The 22,105-nt window shown below is 33.5% G+C and overlaps 1 protein-coding gene across 7 annotated transcripts in view; it reads right to left on the bottom strand.

The window, feature by feature from the left end:
- Positions 1-2,287: 2,287 nt before the first annotated feature.
- Positions 2,288-22,105, bottom strand: part of LOC119066821 (insulin gene enhancer protein ISL-1) — a 38,737-nt gene continuing 18,919 nt past the window's right edge. For 2 of the 7 annotated variants that reach the window (XM_037169472.1, XM_037169475.1), the window contains 7 exons: positions 18,767-18,956; positions 17,827-17,957; positions 16,855-17,025; positions 11,239-11,362; positions 6,525-6,687; positions 6,239-6,454; positions 5,950-6,171 (listed from right to left, as the gene is read on the bottom strand). In XM_037169472.1, the coding sequence (XP_037025367.1) occupies positions 6,022-6,171; positions 6,239-6,454; positions 6,525-6,687; positions 11,239-11,362; positions 16,855-17,025; positions 17,827-17,957; positions 18,767-18,956 (1,145 nt within the window). In that variant the 3' untranslated portion in view covers positions 5,950-6,021. Of the gene's footprint in view, positions 2,666-2,730; positions 2,944-3,210; positions 3,368-5,949; positions 6,172-6,238; positions 6,467-6,524; positions 6,688-11,238; positions 11,363-16,854; positions 17,026-17,826; positions 17,958-18,766; positions 18,957-22,105 lie in introns of those variants that run through there. The other 5 variants (XM_037169470.1, XM_037169471.1, XM_037169473.1 and 2 more) reach the window with 5 other exon arrangements.

Below are 22,105 nucleotides of genomic sequence, written 5' to 3'. Positions count from 1 at the left end.
TTGGGAAGAAAAAGTCTCTTCGATACGGGAACATAGACTTGGCAACTGATGATGCTACTTCCTGATTAATATTCCAATGAAGCACAGACGAGGGTGAAGCGAGCGAGAAATGTTATTAATTCATCACGTTACCAGTTTCGGACAGTTATCATCTGACTAATGCGATCTTATTTCAAAAAAATGTAATAAAAGATTTAAAATCAATCTCACGAAAAAATTTGGGCATCAGAAGAAGTAATATTCTAGTAGTAGACTTATATCGGTATCCCGACATGAAGGAATCATATATTTCGTCATCTGTTATTGACAGCGATGATAAGAATATACGCTCAACTCCACTAGTGTTCACTTATATAAAATCGAAAAATATGATGAAAATACTGAAGTGATAGATTTTGTTTTAACAATGAGGACGCAAATGATGCAGGGTCATTTTTAGAAGTTCGGACAAATTCAGATAAATTCTTAGAAACTTCCGAAAATTTTTATTCGGATTTTTTTTATTCTCAAAAATGAAGTAATAGATTTTCCGATTTTGTTGCGATATTGGAGATCGTCCAATAAAGATTACTAATGACACTGCCTCAGGCAAAAAATTTTAATACGTAATTTCAGGTCTTGCTTTGTCTTATTATTCGAACCAGGAAAGTGCTAGAAATCATAGATAAGATAATCTGGACTTCATGAGTTCATATTGAGTAGGGTGGGTGGATTTTCCCGATATAAACATCAGCACCCATTTCCTATTGCAACTTGTGAGGACGTTGTTTTCTGATTTTTTCGTTTGTCTGCCTGAATTCTTTCTCGGTATATAGTGAGCTCAGAAGGTTCCAGTAACAAATCGCCCACAGTCATAATTAACTTCGCACTTTGTCATGGGTCCGAAATCTTACAAGTGTTCTCCTAGCAATTTCCTAGTGTTCTCCAATACAAAATTAGAATACAACAAAACTTTCTTGTAGCTCCTTAGAATTGTAACACATACTGGAGCTACGCGGTGTACTTAGTTTAAGTAACTATGTTTAAAAATAAATGAAATTGAAGAAATTTTGATATGCTTTTATTTGTTCCACCTAATTCAAATTTGTAACAGCTACATCTGGCGTCACAAGCAACAATTCTGTGACAGTGATAAAAATAACTGATTCAATCCCGTCAGTTGATTAAATATTTTCATTTTCAATGGTAACTGATATAGTCATATGAAATAAAGAAATGAATGTGGTAGAAAGCGAGCGAAGCGAGCTGGATTTTTTTTTTACGATTCAGTTTTACTACACTTAAAAAAATTTACTTTATATCACATTTTCGTTTTCAATAGATTCTACATAATTTCTAGATCCACAGATTTGACAGTCTTGATATTGAATGGTTTTTTGGTTTGTATTCCAGTAAACTGGTCGTTACATGTGTGCGACAAAAATTTCGACTGGGAAAAAATTCAAATATTTCATTCAATATAACAGCTGTCAGAGTCTGTGGGACTAGAAATATCAGATCCTACATAAAACAAATAATGTGATATTAAGTAATTTTTGATAGCTGTAATAATAATAGTTGGAAAACTTTTCGTCAAACCAAGTTAATTATGTCAAAACGCGAGCGGAGCGAGTGAATTTTTTTTTTATTAACTGGAGACTCTTGTTGAGGCCGAGCGGTCACCGACTAGTTTTCGTAGTAGCAAATTTTTGTGATTTTTTAAGCCGAAGCCTAAAAAGGCGGACACTGTTCCCTATGGAATCAAAAAATCTTTCATATCCGAGTAAATGCCAAAATAAATCCCTATAAATATCAATAAATCAATAAATTTCAATAAATCTGATAAATCTTGAAGAGTGCGGGACCCCTCGGTTGAGGCGCTACAACGAATTTTTTCGTGCTTTTCTCTAAACTCAATAAAATTAGTAGCATTAGTTTTCTCACTAAAACTCGTAGGGAGATTTTGATGAATGACTATTCGCTTCACAGTTATCCTTTGCATTTTAAGAGAACACAAAGTCTGATATAAAACTAGTAGTGATGAAAATGGAAATCAATTACATTTTATATTGATAAGTGTTCTCTGCGGAATTCACAATCATCAAGTTCTGCAGATGCAAAACAAACAAATTTTTTCCCAAAATGACTGTCTGAAATAGTCTCTTCTTGAAGTGTTCTCCTAAATTCTAAAGTGTTCTCGTAGCATTGCTAGGATGCGCTCCGTAAGATTTCGAACCCATGCACTTTATACATCCTGCAACGTTTAAATTGTTGAATATAGTGATGACCCAACAAAAACATACTCCACTAAACATAAACTTTATCTTTATTCACGATTATAAAACTGAATGGCGTTTGATTTACTTTTGTTGTTATACAAATGTTCAAAATCCATTGTAACTTAAATGTTAAACTCTTGCAAGTGTTCTAAATTACTAATTTTTACAAATCATTCACACTCAATGTTTCGTTAAATTTTTGTATATATAATGTCGATCGCTTTTTATTCATTACAATTTCAATCTGCGCTAGTGCTGTCATCGCTTTCCATAAATGGAATATACGCATCTGAACTATCCAAGTTATGTTGCGCCGATATGATACTATTGTGAAGGTGACCACCGTGAAACGTAGACATTGAGTCTGCATTACCTGGCCGAGGTGCGGTGACATCATAACCATGCATCTATAGAAAACATGAAATACAATTTTAGTTGAATGTAAGTTTAGTTAACTATTAGTTTCAATTACTTGATGCATCAATCGTTGGAATGCAGGATTGTGTTGAGTGATGACATCATTGTCTAAATTGGCATGAAGAGCAAATTCAGACAGTGCCTTCCATGGCGGCTGGTACGGAATGACGTCGTGCGGATGCATATTCAATGGTGATCCCTGACGGACTGGCGAATTGGCGATCATCGGTACACCTTGCATCTGGTCATATCCTAACTTTAGTCTATTCTGTTAGAAATTGTATTGGTTTTCGGTTTTTGTTTTTTATATTTGTAATGTTTAATTTTACATGCTACTTGCGTCGAAAACATTATGTTTCATAGGTCAAGCACTTCTTTAGACGCACTCAGCATGTGAAATAGTTAACATAAACTCGGGATAAAAATGAAAACTCTCGTGGGTTTATCGCCTCGGATGAAAAAATTTCACACGAAAACTGGACATTTTTATCCCTAGTTATGTAAATGACTATTGTTATTATCGGTGTAAATTTACCTTCTCTTGTTGCAGTTCTTGTTTTATTTGATTCTTTTTGTCCTTGCACCGCTTATTTTGAAACCAAACTCGTATAACTCGTGGCGAGAGACCGGACATTTCGACAATTTGTTCTTTCATAAGGGCATCAGGTCGAGGATTCGCATTGTAAAAATTTCTGCAAAAGATTTTTTCAGGATTAATGTTAAGTGTAAGATATAATTGATTTATTTTGAAAGTATTTAATAAATTTCTTTAAAGTGTGTGAAAGGTGGTAAGAAATATAATCTTTGTAAAATTATATTTATTCTGTAGATATTTAAAGTCCGGCCTTCACTTGATAATGACCGATACGTTAGCTTTTTTTGTACAGTTGATGTCAACCATGCCAACCAAATTTGTGTCTAAGTTTGCTCCAGCTGCTTTACCAGCTAGTCAACTCGTACAGTCACAATGTAACTTCGTAGTAAGCAACTAGTATAACACTGAAGCAAATTTATACATTTGATTGAACACTGGGAAGCCATGTGGAACCCGATAAGCGATAGTTTGCTTGTTATTCATTTGCTATCGACAACGACGACGAGAGTAAGCGATGAGCACATGCTATTGTTCTCTTATATGGTGAATTGTATAGCAAAAATATTGAAGTAAAGGATTTTTTTTATCAAATTAGCTGATTATTTGCCCAAATGAAGTAATAGATTTAATGGTTTTGTTGCAATACTCTTGTTCTATAAGATAACCATAATCAAAGCACGTAGAATAGTTGGCAAATAGTGCCTAGCCTTTGCTAAATATAATAGTTTTCACATTAATTGCCATCTCATCTCATAATAATACTTGTGATCCTTTACTCTGTTTTCGCTATTTCACTTTAACTAAAAAATCTATTAATGGAAGGACAGACAGGGACAAGGAAGCCGTAATTTGTACATAGGACATTTCCATGAACACGGTGGAATTCACTTTATTTGTGACAGACAGTCGACTCGATTCCTTCGAGTGGAGTGTATGTTATGGAGATTCCAACAAATTACAAAGGACTTTACAAAGAAAACCTTACAACGGCACGGTTTTGCTGATTTGCTGGTGACTGAAAATGTGTGTGGACGGTTGGTAAAACATTGTTTTGAATAAGGAAATGGGTCTTCTTCGATGGGACACAACTGTAAGTGAATTGAATGATTAAAAAAGTCAAAATTTTTAAAAATGTTTTCATATTTCATGTTCAATACATTTTGAATTTGCTTCACTGTTTTTCAGATTTATTTAATGATTATAATACATTTGTACATTTTGTGGGTGTTTTTTTAATGATTTTATTTTAATAATAATCAGATTTTACTTCTCATCAACAAATTGTTTGTTGTTTCACTTAATTTTTATATTTTTAATAATTTTTACTTTTGTTTCTGTAAAACTTTCTGATTTAAATTATCATATCTATACATTCCTAAATGGTTTAATTTATAAATTACTTTTTTGCGATTTAATTTTCTTTACAATTTTTGGTGGTTCATTTTATGCATTTTATACTCTACACTAAAAAGTGTTCGCATTTCCTTTTTCGGACGTGACTATATAACTGCCATAGTATGGCAGTGCCATACGGAAAACGTTTTGATTCGAAAAGACGAATATGGGAAAGTATTGACATGGGATATTTAGGATATGCTATGTCGAATAAAATGAAAATGAGGAAAATTCTATCGCATCAAATAATGCGGATCCAGGATATTTTCCAATACTATTTTTCAGGACATTTTATTTAGGAAGATCTTTTTCATATGTTACCACTGTACACCGTTGGAATTTTATTGCGGAAATAGCAAATGTTTTCCTATTTTGTAGAATACTTCAAACAAAATTTTATTTTTGACATGGATCTCACTCTTTAAATGAATTCAACAAGCGGTCTAGTCTATAACGAACTTCCGGTAAGCATATACCACCTTCACCGTCATACTCCCTGAAGAATAGCGGAAAAATGTTGGAAGTATTCGAAGGATGTACTAAGGTAACAAAACCAACTGGAGTTGAGAAACAAACTACAATCTATATTCAAACGTGAATTTTTTCTCTTCCCTGTAATTATCGAACTGATTTGATTGATAAAAATGGTTATTTATTCGTTAGAAACTGACAGATGTAAAGTCTGTTACTTCATTAGTTCCTGCAGACTATATTCATACCGCGTAACAGCTGCTTCACCTATTTCTGTTGTCGCTGCAGTTCATTAGTTTTCACAAACTATAAAAGATCGCGTAATAGCTTATTTATTGCGTTCAAAAATACTCGAATCTCTCGTGAGCTACGTTACATGTCACAAATTACGTGGAATTACCTATATGTAGGTCATGACATAACAAACTAGAACCCCATAAACTCACAGCATTTCTGTTGCATTTTTAAATTTGATGTCGGTTCTGAGTCTCCGTCTTTTCGAATCTTTCTCTGGCAGATAATGTCGCATGAAAAAGGGAAATCAATCACACGTTACTCCACGTGAAATGATAAAAAAGTAAATTTTTAGTAATACCTATGAAAAAGCTCATCTGTTAGTTTCGTTCACTTACTATACGAATGGGTTAGGGTCAAATTAATAAAAATGTTAAAGACTTTTCTACTGATTTTGCGACAATGTCTCAAAGTTGAAATAATAAAAAAAAAAATTATTGCACCGACTGTTAAGGGTAAATAAAACTTCTTGGATGCGAAACGCAAAAGAGTTAAATAATAAAATAAATCGAAACAAAATTTTCTTCGTCATAAACTTTTACTAATAAAACACATTGGTTTGACTATAAATAACTAAATATTCAATCGATTCTATGGACTGGCCTGCATACTATCATCACTATCTTGATATGTAACATACGAATCGGTGCTATCCGGATGATGGCTCAGCAAATCAGGTATTGGGCCACCAAGATTTTGCTGCGGACCTTGTGGACCCGGTGGCAAATCATAGCCATGCATCTTTAATACAAACAACGACGAATTTAGTAAATAAATTTCAATTTTGTTGTTACAATGAAAATGCTACCTGATTGACCAATTGCTGAAAGGCTGGATTGTGCGAATTCGGATCGAATTTTACTTCAAAATCGGCATGCAATGCGAATTCCGACAATGCTTTCCACGGGGGTTGATAGGCCGTTACTTCTAATCCGTGCATATTCAATGGAGAATCGTGACGGACGGGTGAACTAGCCACCATTGGAATTCCTTGCATTCCACCATAGCCAAGTTTTCGGCCATCCTGTAATGCATACTATGTTACGTTAATAACATCATCGAGAGCATTTGGTGTGAAGGTAATGAGGAATTACCTTTTCTTGTTGCATTTGCAGTTTCATTTGAATTGTTTTCTTTTTGTCTTTGCACCGTTTATTTTGAAACCAAACTCGTATTACTCGAGGCGACAGACCAGTCATTTCAACAAGCTGTTCTTTCATAAGCGCATCGGGCCGAGGATTTGCATTGTAGCATGTTCTGGAAAATGAAGAAAATTACTTTTTTACTTTCATTTGTTTTCGTTTCATTTTTTTAGTTTCTGATATTGTTTTTTGTGTAATTTCATTTTGCTTGAAAGCTGAACAAATTGACCTCTGATAATATCATTGTTAAAAAAATTGAAATTCAAAACAGTTGGACATTACTGTTTGCAACAAAAATAAAAATCTATTTTTCCTATTTTTCCAGAACAAATTATTATGGCGGCGACGACCGTATTCAATGAGAATTTTTTGTTTGCTACATTAAATCATTAAATTGAACATGGAATCGACCATGTTAAATAGACTGTTTCATGTACATTTTTTCACAACACATTTAAGTGACTTTTGGCATTATTTTATCACAAATAAAATTTCACGTTTTACGTAGACCTGAGGAAGAAATTTGTTAAAGTTTATTCAATGTAAATGACCAAATCGCATATATTGATTTGCCAACATCTCTGATATTTAAAAATTATAAAATTTGTTTTAACAAAAACCAAATAAAAGCTCACAGCCAATTGGTCAATGCGATTTCGTAATAGTATGTTGTGTTACAAGTATTGTAATGTTGATTTTTTCAGCACTAGACCCAAGTTTTCCTTACGAGCGGAGCGAGTAAGGAAAATTGGGTCGTGTGCTGAAAAAATCTCATTACAATACGTGTAACACATCATGCTTTGTGCCAACCGAGAATTGAAATAGACAAATGCACAAAAATTCAGAATTTTCATTGTAAACAATCACTCTTCGAATTTGATCGATCACGTTGCTTTGCATTTTTTTAAAACGAATGCTGTAATAACTCATACGAATTTCATTTCAACACTGGTTTGAGTGTTGTAATAAGCCATGAAAACGGGTGTTGTAATTTTGGACATTTCAATCTAGTTATCGATATTGAAATCCGTCGTATTTCAATTCTCGGTGGCACAAAGTTCTTTGTGCCACCGAGAATTGAAATACGACTCTTTTCAGCACTCATTTCAGTATTGTAAAGTGACTTATTTCAGCACCCGTTTGATGTGATATTACAACACTCAAAGCAGTGTTGAAATGAAATTCGTATGAGTTATTACAGCATTCGTTTTAAAAAAATGCAAAGCAACGTGATCGATCAAATTCGAAGAGTGATTGTTTACAATGAAAATTCTGAATTTTTGTGCATTTGTCTATTTCAATTCTCGGTTGGCACAAAGCATGATGTGTTACACGTATTGTAATGAGATTTTTTCAGCACACGACCCAATTTTCCTTACTCGCTCCGCTCGTAAGGAAAACTTGGGTCTAGTGCTGAAAAAATCAACATTACAATACTTGTAACACAACATACTATCGTAGATTTTTGACAGGAGCAAGTTTCTTTCTTGTCACCTAGCCACATTTCAAAAACGTGAAAATTTCCTTTCATCAAGTTAAATGTCAGGAGACGAGACTGTTATTTAAAGCCCCTCATTAAACTAAATTAAATCGAAATTTAGCGAAAATTAGGTTTAGCCAACGCACTTCAAGTAAAATTGGTTCGAGTGACAGCTGCCAAATAGAGTACCAAATAGAGTACCAAATAGAGTACTCTTCCAAATTTTTTTGTGCCACCGAGAATTGAAATACGACGGATTTCAATATCGATAACTAGATTGAAATGTCCAAAATTACAACACCCGTTTTCATGGCTTATTACAACACGCAAACCAGTGTTGAAATGAAATTCGTATGAGTTATTACAGCATTCGTTTTAAAAAATGCAAAGCAACGTGATCGATCAAATTCGAAGAGTGATTGTTTACAATGAAAATTCTGAATTTTTGTGCATTTGTCTATTTCAATTCTCGGTTGGCACAAAGCATGATGTGTTACACGTATTGTAATGAGATTTTTTCAGCACACGACCCAATTTTCCTTACTCGCTCCGCTCGTAAGGAAAACTTGGGTCTAGTGCTGAAAAAATCAACATTACAATACTTGTAACACAACATACTATTACAGTGCTTAAATTTGATGATACACTGTTCAGTCTCAATACTCTATTTAGAGTACCACTCATGCTTAAAGTGCGTTGTTTTCGCATGATTTTTAATTTGATCCGTAGAACGTAGAATATTTTCGAGAGAACTAGAAAATATTTATTATTTAGTACAGCGAAATGGTTGATTGATTAGACAAATGAAGTAGCAGACCTTGATTTAATCTATCGAAAATATTTTTATCAAAAGAAGTAAGAGATTCGGTGTAATTTTTACAACCAGCAAAGACGGAGTAACAGACATTGATCGAAATAAAGATGAGTAAAACTCTTCTTGGTCTATGCTACACTAAGCTGAATATTTTCATCATTTCTTTAGGAAATCGTAAAAGCAAGACTTTTCAAAATTATTTGTGTAAATGGTTAAATAAAGGAAGACTATTATTCTGATATGAATCAGTCACAGTCCCCATCTGATAATTTCAGAAACGGTTAATCTGTTGTCGACAGCAACGATAAAAATAAGCGTAGGCCTACGGTGAATCTGGTTTCCATGGTGAAATGCATGTTAAAGACAAATGAAGTAAAGGAATTTGAGTTTAAGAGTCAATTTGCCAAAACTTCGAACAACTTAAAAACAAGCCATCAGCGATTTTTGGAGGGTATACAGTAATTGGATCAGGGGACCCTCCTGAGTCATTTGCAACAAAAAAAATCCTCGAAGTAATTATGTTTTCACGCCAGAAATCATGAAAAAATGGTCTGCACTAGGGTGACCAAAATAGTTTTTCACAAATTCACGAATACGAAAAATTTAACATATTTCCAAATCCCTCGGGTAAGTGGTTAACATACAAAATATGATCATAATATGCTCGTAAACACTTGATGCAGTGCCGCATTGGCCATACTGGACACCCGAAGTACAGATGAATTTTTATACGACAAAATTGAATTAGTTGACTTTTTTCAAATTTTGTAGGCCCTAATAACTCCAACTCAGTAACTCCAACCCTGCCTTAAAAATGTCTAATTCGTCAGAAAAATTAAACTAGACGCTAAGATATTGGAATTCTTGAGAATTTTTGTGTTAGTACACTTCAATCAAAATTGAAGCTCAACGAAAGTCGTGGCGCGGTAGGTTTATGGTCTCATGGATAGTAGAGGTCACTACCTATCCAACGACACCCATATCTTTCAAGTCAATGATAGTTTTTTTTAAACACTCTCTGAAAGTTGGAATTTTTTTCCACTAAAATAGCTACTGCACCACATACACGAAAAATTTCGAAATCTTTTAAAGACCAACACATGCGTCGTCATCAACACTTCTGCCAATCACCATAATTTCAGATAAATACATCACTTATTGTTGGTGATATGCAACAAAAACTATTTTGGTCACCCTAGTGCAGACTATTTTTTCATGATTTCTGGCGTGAAAACATAATTACTTCGAGGATTTTTTTTGTTGCAAATGACTCAGGTCCCCTGATTCAATTACTGTATACCCTCCAAAAATCGCCGATGGCTTGTTTTCCTGTTTCATACAACTTGTTCGAAGTTTTGGCAAATTGACTCTTAACTCCAGAAAATATTTTAAACAAAAGAAGTAATTGAATAGGAATTTCTAAGAGCTTCTGTTCCAAACGTTTTCCGTGATTTGCTTAACTGCGTCAATACTAGATTTATGTTCTATTTTACAACTGGTAAAGGATGTAAAAAAGAAATTGTAGTACCAATCACGGCAGTAAGAAATACCAAAAAAATAAGTAACAAAACACACCGTTGTGTGACTAATAAAGCACAATTCTAGATGTCATAGATCAAAAGACCATAAAATCAAAAGATATATTGCACGTCTATAATTCTGAACACCATTCACACATTGCATAATTCCTCGACTCGCGCATTTCAACTCGGTATATCACACGATATAATAATATGCAGATTGGACGAGCAAACAATAAAATTGAAGACGAATTGTTTTGTAACATACATCTCTCGCACATTGCTCGCTTCAAAGTTTAGATACTTGTTTTAATGAATTTAGTCAGTCATATATATGAGAGTCTTTAGTATAACACCATATACGATATGGAGACGTTTGTGAACAATAAAAATTATTAGGAATGTGTAAAATACCAATTTGTCTGCATGAATATGTACAATTCTTCAGCATAAAAACAGAAAAACAATTTTTTTCCTTCTTATTTTTTCTAATGTATTTAAACATGGTTAAAAGTCTCTGCTGGTAATTCCAACAGTAAACACAAATGAATAAGAGATATTATAATACGATATAGAGGTCATACTAATTATAATTTTCGTTTGGCTGATTTATAAATTATATTCAAATATTTTATGGTCAAATTAGACAGATTGTGACTGTGAGAATGAATTTCATTCATATAAAATTCAATAAATATAAACGGAGACGCTATGTATCAATGCACATCTTATGGATATGACCGTTGTATGTACACACTTTATTACTGAACAATTTTTATGAATGGATTGGATATTGGGAAAAAAACGTGCTAAATGCTATAAATCAACTAATAAAATAAAATGACTACCTACCTTAATGTATGCAGTTGCTTTTCGTTGAGAACAGTTCGCACTCTTGTTGGTTTACCATCGCCGGATGGTCCTGAAGGCCTTTTGTCGCGAATGCTTTTGTGTGATCCAGACTCACTTCCAGAATCTGTAACATAAAATATAATTTGTTGTTAATCAGGATCAGGACGCCATGCCTCCGAAAATAGTAATTTTTTTCAGCATCGAAATGTAAAACGAAACAAAAATTCCCAGACAAAAACTACAGCAGGTTCATTTATCGCTGTTTGTTTATTAGAAGCTTTGACTATACACAAAAATTGGAATATCATAAAGAGAATCGTCGGCAAATATTTACAAAAGTGTTCTTTAATCTAAGACTTTGATGTACTTGCAGCACATCTGGTTTGCACAAAAGTAAGTCATTGTTAGTTACATAAGCTTTATTTGCGTGTTTTGTTGTGTTCAGTTATAACATTATCAATATTTCTTGAAGAAGTGAGGTAAGTAGGTACTTTACAAAAAATTTCTATGAAAATGCACTCGTGTTCGATTGGCTAGCTTATCAATTTGTTCGCGTTCTGTTAGTGTCAATGTTAAAGTTAAGGCCGGACTTTGGAACAGACAAAAAAAACTTTCTCAAATGGCACATTTCCACAGTCTTGTAGATATTTTGAAAAATGATCTGCTGATTTTTGACTATCATCTGTTATTGACAACGACTTGAGGAATAAATGACATGACAAATGTGGACTTCTAATATAGCAAAAAGCATGTTCAATGTTCATAAAAATGAAGTAATAGATTTGAAATCCTTTTTTTTTTAATTTAGAAAAAATGAAGAAATTCTCTTAATGAATTCACTGGAAGCATTTAATGAAGTAATAGATCCGATAGCAATACTGCTGGTATGATCGCTTGACGTTTATGAAAGTTCAAAGCTGCTGACTTCGAAAGATTAAAAATAATTAAATCTAGGGAAGAAATAGACTCAATGAACTATTGATGGACTGATGGACAGCAAAAACCTCTTTTTCCCAGAAATTCCAAAATTTGCCGAGTTTAAATTGCTTTTATTTTTGTAACAGAACGGTTTTGGACCGAATGAAAGATTATTTGCATTTAGACTTGTTTATAGCGCATGCATGGATGTATATGAGACTTTCAGGAGGAAAGCTCAAAGGCTGCCTCTTGCCGACTGGTATCATCACAAAACAAAAAACCATTTTAATGTACAGCTCGGCCCATTTCATTTTAAAATATAAACAGTTATTTTGTGTGCAAAAGGTACTTCACATTTTATATATTAAATTGATGTCACTATTGTTGACATTAGAAAGACCCACGAACACGATACGATTTCGACATAGCCATGTATCTATTTACATAGATTTATTAAGTACACAAAAATAACAAAGAAAAATAATCAAGAACATGTTTCTGATTACAAATATTAAAATTCGAGGTAAAAAAAAATCAATCCGAACTAACTTTTTGAACGCCATCACCAATACAATTGAGGTAATACAAGTCGTTCTAACGGAATATTAGGAAAAAAAAACTTTTTTTGGTGAAACAATATTATTTGTTAATAAATATTTTGTCGAAAATGTTGCGCGGTTCACATCAAAGCCAATTCAACAAAAATCACAACCCATCGGCATTAGTTCAAAGGATCTGTACGTATACAAAGTACTTGCGTTTAAACAATGAAAAAAAGTGAATCGATTACTATTTTATAAGCTTATCGATTGATTATTTACAATTAAATAATATTGATCGCGATTAGAAATCTAACATCGACTCGACGGCGAAAAATTTATCGTTGAATTTTACCTATATTTTCGTATGGTGCAGTAGGTTGAATTGGTTGTGTTCTATATATAAAAATCGAACATATATAACACGTTGATTTTATTTTTATATTATATGTATATGCTGTACTCGTATGACTGAAAACGGAGTATATTTGTGAATTGCTCATTAAATCACTATCTGATTTATATAAAATTTTACCGCCGAGCGGATGTTGTTTATTCTTCGATGGAAATATTATTCTTCGAAGAAATGATTTTGTCAAAATTTATGTTCCCTGTTTTTTTTTCACATGCACATTTCTTTTCGACGAATCAATCAGATCTTGAAATTAATAGAATTTGGTTGCAGAATTTTCGGAACGGAATATGAAAATTTTCAATTTTCGCGCAAGCGTTAAAATGTTTGAACCACTTTCAAATGCTGTAATATTGTGGTCTTTTTAGCTGTTATTGTCATTCAACGTGTTGAATTGTTTTTTTTAGAAACGGGAATCATATCACCACCACCAGTATAATTTGTGAATTTGTTCTCTGATCAAAGTATTTTCGACATATTGAGACAAAATCGTTCCCTTCATTAGATTTGACATAGATCTACGGTTATGTTTGCCAGAGATCATTGTTTATTTTTCGTGTTGCTAACAACAACATTCGTTTGACATAGTTGACTTTTAATTATTTTCAAGTTATTTAAAATAAATACACGGAGATAAGTAATGGGGACAGGGTTGAATACTTGGGGAGGTCACGCAGACCGCCAACTATTGAACACACCCCATTGTGATTTTAAACATATAAAAAATCACCACATTAGCGATAATCACCAGACAGCAAAGTCGGTGACCTCTCTAAGCATACAGATGTGGATGATTCTACTATTCTGGTCTGCTACGTCATGCCATTTGTTATCAACAATTCGAAAAATGTTAGCGAAAAATAGGCACATAGCTGAGGCTACAGTTAAATGGTTGAACCTATGGCACTGCTAATGAAGCAAAAGATTTTGTTTCAATCAATTAAAATTCCTAATGCTTCTTTACAAATTTCGATGGTGATTTCGATCAACACCAATGAGTCCACTGATAATAGTTATTTTCCTATTTCATGTTAAAAGGCTTATTCATGGTCCCCGAGGAAGTTCGTGATACACTGGAGATATTTTGAACCCTAGCCGTTTTGCAACATTACGCTTGTGGCACTCTTGCAGCAAACTACACTCTCGTTGCAATTTTTTCTTGCCGAAAATTTCATGACGTTGCAATACACGGCTTGGTGCTCAAAATATCCATCGTGTAATCACTTACTTCCGCTAGGGGCCATATAATGTACTATTTTTGCAAATCCTTTTAGCATACGTTCTTGATAAATGACGTTGAATATACGCGACGAATTCACGATATTTTAACACTAGTTAGCAAAAAGAGTTTATGCGATCAAAGTAGTGCGTAAATAGATTTTCATATACACTTTTGCCACTTTTGCGCACTGGTGTGCAGAAGTGACGATTGGAAAAATGAAAATCCCACTACTGTACATAAAATCTTGTTGCTAACTTGTGCCTACGGTTAGCTGTTATTGTCATTCAACGTGTTGAATTGTTTTTTTTAGAAACGGGAATCATATCACCACCACCAGTATAATTTGTGAATTTGTTCTCTGATCAAAGTATTTTCGACATATTGAGACAAAATCGTTCCCTTCATTAGATTTGACATAGATCTACGGTTATGTTTGCCAGAGATCATTGTTTATTTTTCGTGTTGCTAACAACAACATTCGTTTGACATAGTTGACTTTTAATTATTTTCAAGTTATTTAAAATAAATACACGGAGATAAGTAATGGGGACAGGGTTGAATACTTGGGGAGGTCACGCAGACCGCCAACTATTGAACACACCCCATTGTGATTTTAAACATATAAAAAATCACCACATTAGCGATAATCACCAGACAGCAAAGTCGGTGACCTCTCTAAGCATACAGATGTGGATGATTCTACTATTCTGGTCTGCTACGTCATGCCATTTGTTATCAACAATTCGAAAAATGTTAGCGAAAAATAGGCACATAGCTGAGGCTACAGTTAAATGGTTGAACCTATGGCACTGCTAATGAAGCAAAAGATTTTGTTTCAATCAATTAAAATTCCTAATGCTTCTTTACAAATTTCGATGGTGATTTCGATCAACACCAATGAGTCCACTGATAATAGTTATTTTCCTATTTCATGTTAAAAGGCTTATTCATGGTCCCCGAGGAAGTTCGTGATACACTGGAGATATTTTGAACCCTAGCCGTTTTGCAACATTACGCTTGTGGCACTCTTGCAGCAAACTACACTCTCGTTGCAATTTTTTCTTGCCGAAAATTTCATGACGTTGCAATACACGGCTTGGTGCTCAAAATATCCATCGTGTAATCACTTACTTCCGCTAGGGGCCATATAATGTACTATTTTTGCAAATCCTTTTAGCATACGTTCTTGATAAATGACGTTGAATATACGCGACGAATTCACGATATTTTAACACTAGTTAGCAAAAAGAGTTTATGCGATCAAAGTAGTGCGTAAATAGATTTTCATATACACTTTTGCCACTTTTGCGCACTGGTGTGCAGAAGTGACGATTGGAAAAATGAAAATCCCACTACTGTACATAAAATCTTGTTGCTAACTTGTGCCTAAACCGGAATTATGCACATACAATGTGTTGTCAACCTTGGGTTCGCCTCGGGTTGACAATCGTCACATCTAATGCGCAAAATTTCCATTTAGGCACATGCTAGCAAAATAGCTATTTTTGTGGCTTTACAAGTGGATAGTAAGTTCTCTCCATCACAATAGTCGCCACCGTACATTTCAATTTACAAAAAGCGGGATAGTACCAGGTGGTCGTTCATTCCTACATGTTAGATGTACGATGTAAGTGGCGTTACACAAAACGGTTCTAACGTAGTTAATGTACTATTGTGATGTAGACAATGTACTCACGTTGAAGTTAATTGCGGCTTGTCAACTTTCGGCACCCTGGACTTTACTTAAATCGTCGATGAATGCCTCCAAATAAATTTCTAAAAATCCAAAACGGAATTCTAGATTTTTAGAAATTTATTTGGAGGCATTCCTCGACGATTTAAGTAAAGTCCAGGTGCCGAAAGTTGACAAGCCGCAATTAACTTTAACGTGTCTCGTAATGCCAAAATAATAACTCGTTCATCAATGTACTTTTGATGCGTAGAGCCGACTTTCCTAAAATTGTAGATACCCATTGCATTAATGAGAATCACATTTTTCTTCATTCAAATAAAGGAAATATTTGTGGTTGGAACAAATTAACATAAATAACAGATATCCACGGAATTTTACCGAACACATTTCATTGCATAAACAAGCTGTTTTTTAGTTATTATGCGAATATCTTCCATCTAATCAGATAATTTTTTTTTAAATAGAATTATGTAGAAAACGAGCAACTCTATTCAATCGTGCCGCCTAACAAGACCATTTTCGTTGATGTCAACGATTATTGATTATTTTTGTGTTAACAACTACTAATTTGTAATTTTTAATAAATTTTTGCCGATTTCCTTCGCATTGTGGGTTAAATAAATTATTTATCAGATAATGAGCTTTTTCAAATGATAAATTTCAGTGACGTACATTTTTAGTGTGTTATGAAATTTGGTGAAGTAATGATTCCCTGTTCTAGATGTATTTACAGCGACGTCTCCCTCGGGCAGTAGAAAGATTTTACGTAAGCCCTCAAATTCTATTGTACGCACTTAAAAATGTGAAGACATTTATTACGTAAAGTACATACCTGACATAGACCCAATCTCACTGGAATGATTATTATTGCTTAAATTGGTATTGTTATTGTTGTTGTTACTTTCTAATGACGGTGCTACGATACTAAGTGATGATTTTTCTAACATATCATTGTCAGCTTTACAATATAATGAACCACCATCTCTGAGAGCAAATTCATCGCCTGGAAAAAGAAAAAATTATGAAAATCTTTCATTTGGTTCAAAGTTTTACTAAATAAGGTTTTTATTGGCACACGCACTGTTGGCGTCGAGGTATTAATCGTTATCGATTGTTGAGACTTTAAACGTTTGCCGAACAATCTATTCCTTAACAGGATTATATTCAACAGAACAACAATTCTCTACGTGTGATGCAAAGTAATTCGATGGATAATACAGAAAAGCTTTGATTTTCACAGAAGTCTATCAAAAACGTACAAATTATCACAAGCAAAGCAAATTTGAATTTTCGCTACTTTTGTTGGACTTCAGCTGACTGTTGCGAATATCGAATTTCAAAGCATGAGAAAATAGTGCATCATCTTTATTCATCGACAACAAATGAAGTACTAGATTTAATAACTGCAGATGATGAGCTTTACGTCTGTGAAAGGTAATGCTAACCAATTCAGTTAAAATTACTTGAACTAGTTCTGTGTGGGTACCTTCAAATACCAAGTTTATTGTTGCTCTATCTGTTCTAGCTACTCAATTTTAAGCTTTTTGCTCAAACTCTATTTAGCTTGTCTGGAATCGAGCTAGTATAGCCTCAGTTTGTCAACGAGTTAAATTTATCGACCGTCGAATACTTTGGCAGGAATCGACGGGCTAAAGATTCTATTCATTCACTTTAGACGTAGACCGTGACACTGAAGACATGAAAACGTTTAATGAAATTCAGGGTTTCCAATGACGGTAGATCGTTTTAAAGCAACAATCACTTTGAATTAATTGACTTACATAATATATTCGTACTCACTTACCTATCAATAATTTTCTAGTGCACACTGAACATCGAAAACAGTCTACATGATAGATTTTCGTTTTTGCTCGCATAACATAATCGTTTTTACTAAAAGAACTGCCGCATTTATCACATTTGGTACCAAATAACCTGTAAAACACAATTAATTAAATTTTCAGCATCAATGGCATGTAACTGGTAGTCTATTTGTATTATAATCGTGAAAAGCGTTGTGTATATAAAATGTACAAACGAACGAAGTTATTCGGTATATGGACGAGGTCAACTTAACAAATTGATTAAATAGTTGTTGGTTACTTGTGCAAGATTGCCAGCGAATATTTTGCTGCTTTTGAGGTGCCATATAAAGTGTTGAACATGAACGAAGTGAACGTGTTTCCATAAAATCGTTTTAAGTCGACAAAATACGTGTACAGAAAATGATTAAAATAACTTTTTTTTTTTTTAAACATTTTATGAAAACATAATTCGACTTCAAAGTGCGCTATGTCATTTAAAAGGACTGAATCGAAATCGATTTATTGGCATGGATTTCTTCAATTTGAATTACAGTCCAATATGAGAGCTTTAGTCTAACAAGCTTGATAGTTTGAGAAATTGAAAATAGTTTATTGTTGTGATACGGTTTGATGTGTCCGAAATATTAAACACAATTATTGTTGTGAATAGGTACTGCAAGCTTGTAGTAACTGAACGACCGAACGTTTGAAATTCTTATTCTCAAACACTAACACAATGTTATTAAAGAAGTTAAAAAAGAGTGCCGCTGATGGGAAAAATGTTTTCTCCTCTGGAGTTGGAACAATGTCCCAATTTAACAATTTGTAAGGAACTGAAAGGACTCTCCGGGTTCCCGCACTTTTTCCATCAGCGATACTGTTCGTAAAAAACATAAAACGGTTTCTCTATACGTTTTGTGTCTTTAATAGCAATCTCACCTAACATAATCTCTTTTGCAATATGTTTTGCCATCCCTTACAAAACACGTACAACTTTCATCTAAGAACTGGCGACATTCCTGACACTTTAAACATGCCGCATGCCATTCCAAATCAGGTGCTACGCGCAGGATATATTGGTCATGGTTTTGTGCTCCACAGCCAGCGCATAGGGAAAAGCGTTGCTTTTCTGTAAAGAGAAAAAAAACAATGAAATCTAAAATATGCTTAATGGGTTCATTAACAGACAGTGACTTAATCGATGGAATTAGTTATTTAAGTAGTAAGGGGAGAAAAAAATTAAAACAGATTGATATGTGTCAACAGACATGTTGTTAATAGTCAATTCGAACGTCTTTTTTGTGTATATATATGCAGCATTACCATATGCACCATTCCCGACACGAAACCAAAAAAATTCCTTCATAATAACATCGTGAAAAAATATTTTTTTCTTCGGTAAAAATGGTATAGTATAAAGCCTAATTTATGATTGCAAGTCATGAATAATTTATAAAGGCGGGACAAATAAAAGTCCGCCTTTTCATCTTACAACAAAGTCGTTGTACATGTACGAACGTAGATATTATATTGATATTTCTTCGAGCACATAAAGTTATACGTTTATATTGTGGCATGTAGACGCGCTGTTTTGCAGTGCTATAATCCTGTTTTCGTATCGTTTTTAGCGGTTGTGGTTGTTGCTGGCTGGAGGTTTTTTTTATATATTTTTCTTCATTTCAGATCTTTTTCGTATTTTCACATTTACACAAATCATTAATACCTTCGAAATTGTATGTACACACAGCATTGTTAACATATCGTCTCTTCATATTATGAGCAAATATTTTGTACATTCAGCATTTTGTTAAAATTGTGCCAATATCTCATCCAAATAGAACTTTAACCGCTTATTATTCACGCATTTTACATAAGATATTAACAATTCAATAGAACTTAATTTCTAATTTTCGCTTTGAAATCTACATTTTGGGAAAACAACATGCCGACATTGTGTTAAGGGAAATCTAACCTGACGAAGCGAATCCGTGTACCGCATAAATTAACTTTATGTAATGAGGTTCGCTCAACTTTTTATTTATTTATTTCAAAGCCACAATAAAAGCAAGAAAATAACCGAATTTTCTGTTATATTGCTTAGAAGTGTAATTTAATTTGTTTTAAACAAAACAGAAAAGGTCTGAGACCAGTGATGGGTTTTGGCGGTTAAAGTCAAAATACTGACTTGTGGAAGAAATAGGTCGAATGGAACGAATAAAAATGTGAAATGAGTTAAGTGTATTTAGTCTGTAGTGATGTGAAGGGACAGAGAACGAGAGAGCCTAGCTAGAACATATTTTCACGACCATTTTCCGGAACTATTGTGCAATCACAACCGCAGGCCTTGTGTGACAATACATTTTATGAGCCTAAAAATTCGTTTATCACCTAGCTGCATGCATCGTTTTACCCAATGAAGGCAACGAAAGTTTTACTTTTGACACTGAGTTGAGAAGTAGTAGATTACATTGGATAAGACTGAAGTGATTTATGAGGGAACGATTTTGTGTTGTATGATTCTTTTTGGGACATTCGATACAAGATTTCTTGCGAGTATCCATTCAATGTATACAAAGTTATTGGCTCTAATGTCAGATTAAACTTTTTCGAAACTCCTCAAACTTAACCATGAGCTCAATGTCTTAGAAGTGTTCATTTACTTCACAGCCAAAATTCTACCAAACTCTGGCAACAAAAAACGCAATGTAGGCGAAGAACGCAAAACTCGTTCTGTTAGAAACGGAAGTCTGAAATTTTCAGTTCAAATTGCTCGTTAGAATCAGTGGACGATACTTGATAAATTCTAACTCATGACACACTCAAAATCTTTTACTTCATTTGTTTTACCATACATTTTGCTATGAGTTACACTCCTTAGTTATGTTATGTTATTTTGCTATATATGACGAGCCTAGCTTGTATTTTTGGTGTCGCTATCGATGGTAGTTGATAATAGCATAATCATAATAACTAACGTTGCACTTTATTGCAACGTATCATGCTTGAGAACAATTTACTTGAGCAGTATTCATGATTTCTACTTTGGTAGCGAAATTTTCTATTATCTTTTTTTTTTGCAAGACACTCTGCACTTTTAGGATAACAAAAAAAACTAGAATCGAACTCGCTAAAAAAAACCCTTTCAGTATAAGTTAGAAACAACGTTTTTCCTTAACGACATCGGAAATACGCGACTAAATTGCGATATTTCAAAACAAATGAAATTTCATTGCTTCCACGAAGTCGTACACTGTTATCGAGGACCGTTGAAAAATGATAAAGCCGAATTTTGTGCCTTTATTTTGTCTGTTACAATAAGATTCTATTTCCGTTTGCAAGGAACACCCACACACAATTTTAAAGTCAAAAACTTATAGACAATAACAAATCGACACATCCACACAAAAAAATTTTTACATCCACACATCTAACACTATTAACATTTCTGCAACAGCGGAATATTTTTCTAAAATCGACTATTTAATTACATCGATTTTCAATAGTTACGTTACATAAATGTTGTGTTAAAAAAAGGCCTTTAATCCAGTATCAATATCACGAGTATAATATTATTCAAAGCGAACCGATTTTATGTTCTACTGATCAGATCGGCGCCTTCTTTATAGACCAAATTTATGTTTAACAAAAAAGGGATTATTTCGGCATTTCTTTAATGAAGAAAATTCTTAGATGTACATTAAAATGAACGACACAAATAACATGACAATACTTAGGTGTATTTGAATGTATGGTGAAATACGAAAATATTTGGATTTGAATTGAGCAGAATTTTGTTTTTTTTTAGAAAACAATTCTCATTTGACACAATTTCGTAATTATTTTCAGCATAATTCATTACACCATTAGATGGAAATCGGTCATTTTCTAATTTCGTAACAATGTCCGCTAACATTCAAAGGTCACGTATCAATTATGTATTACAGATTACTTAAAAGGATTCAACAAGTTCTACGAAAAAAGATAAAATTTCTTGGAATTGGATCAAAAATTCTTTTAAAAAAGGTTTCAAACTTTCAAACACACAAAAACCAACAACAATGATAAATCTTTGTTTGTGTTATTATGGTGGATGAGCATTTTCAATATAATATATTGGGAATAGACAACTAACTCGTCTGGAATTTTTATGACCTTTACACAGTTTTACGGTTAAGGGAAATCGGCATTTTATGAATGAAATTGTTATAGTTGTGAGTAGTTCGTATTTTATGAATTGTAGATAAGACAAGACCGAACGAAATAAAACACGAAAGTTTT

This window comes from Bradysia coprophila, chromosome IV, assembly GCF_014529535.1.
Source record: "Bradysia coprophila strain Holo2 chromosome IV, BU_Bcop_v1, whole genome shotgun sequence".
Classification (NCBI taxonomy): domain Eukaryota; kingdom Metazoa; phylum Arthropoda; class Insecta; order Diptera; family Sciaridae; genus Bradysia; species Bradysia coprophila.
Note: the sequence above shows the minus strand (reverse complement) of the source record. Positions and strands in the feature narration are given on the sequence as shown.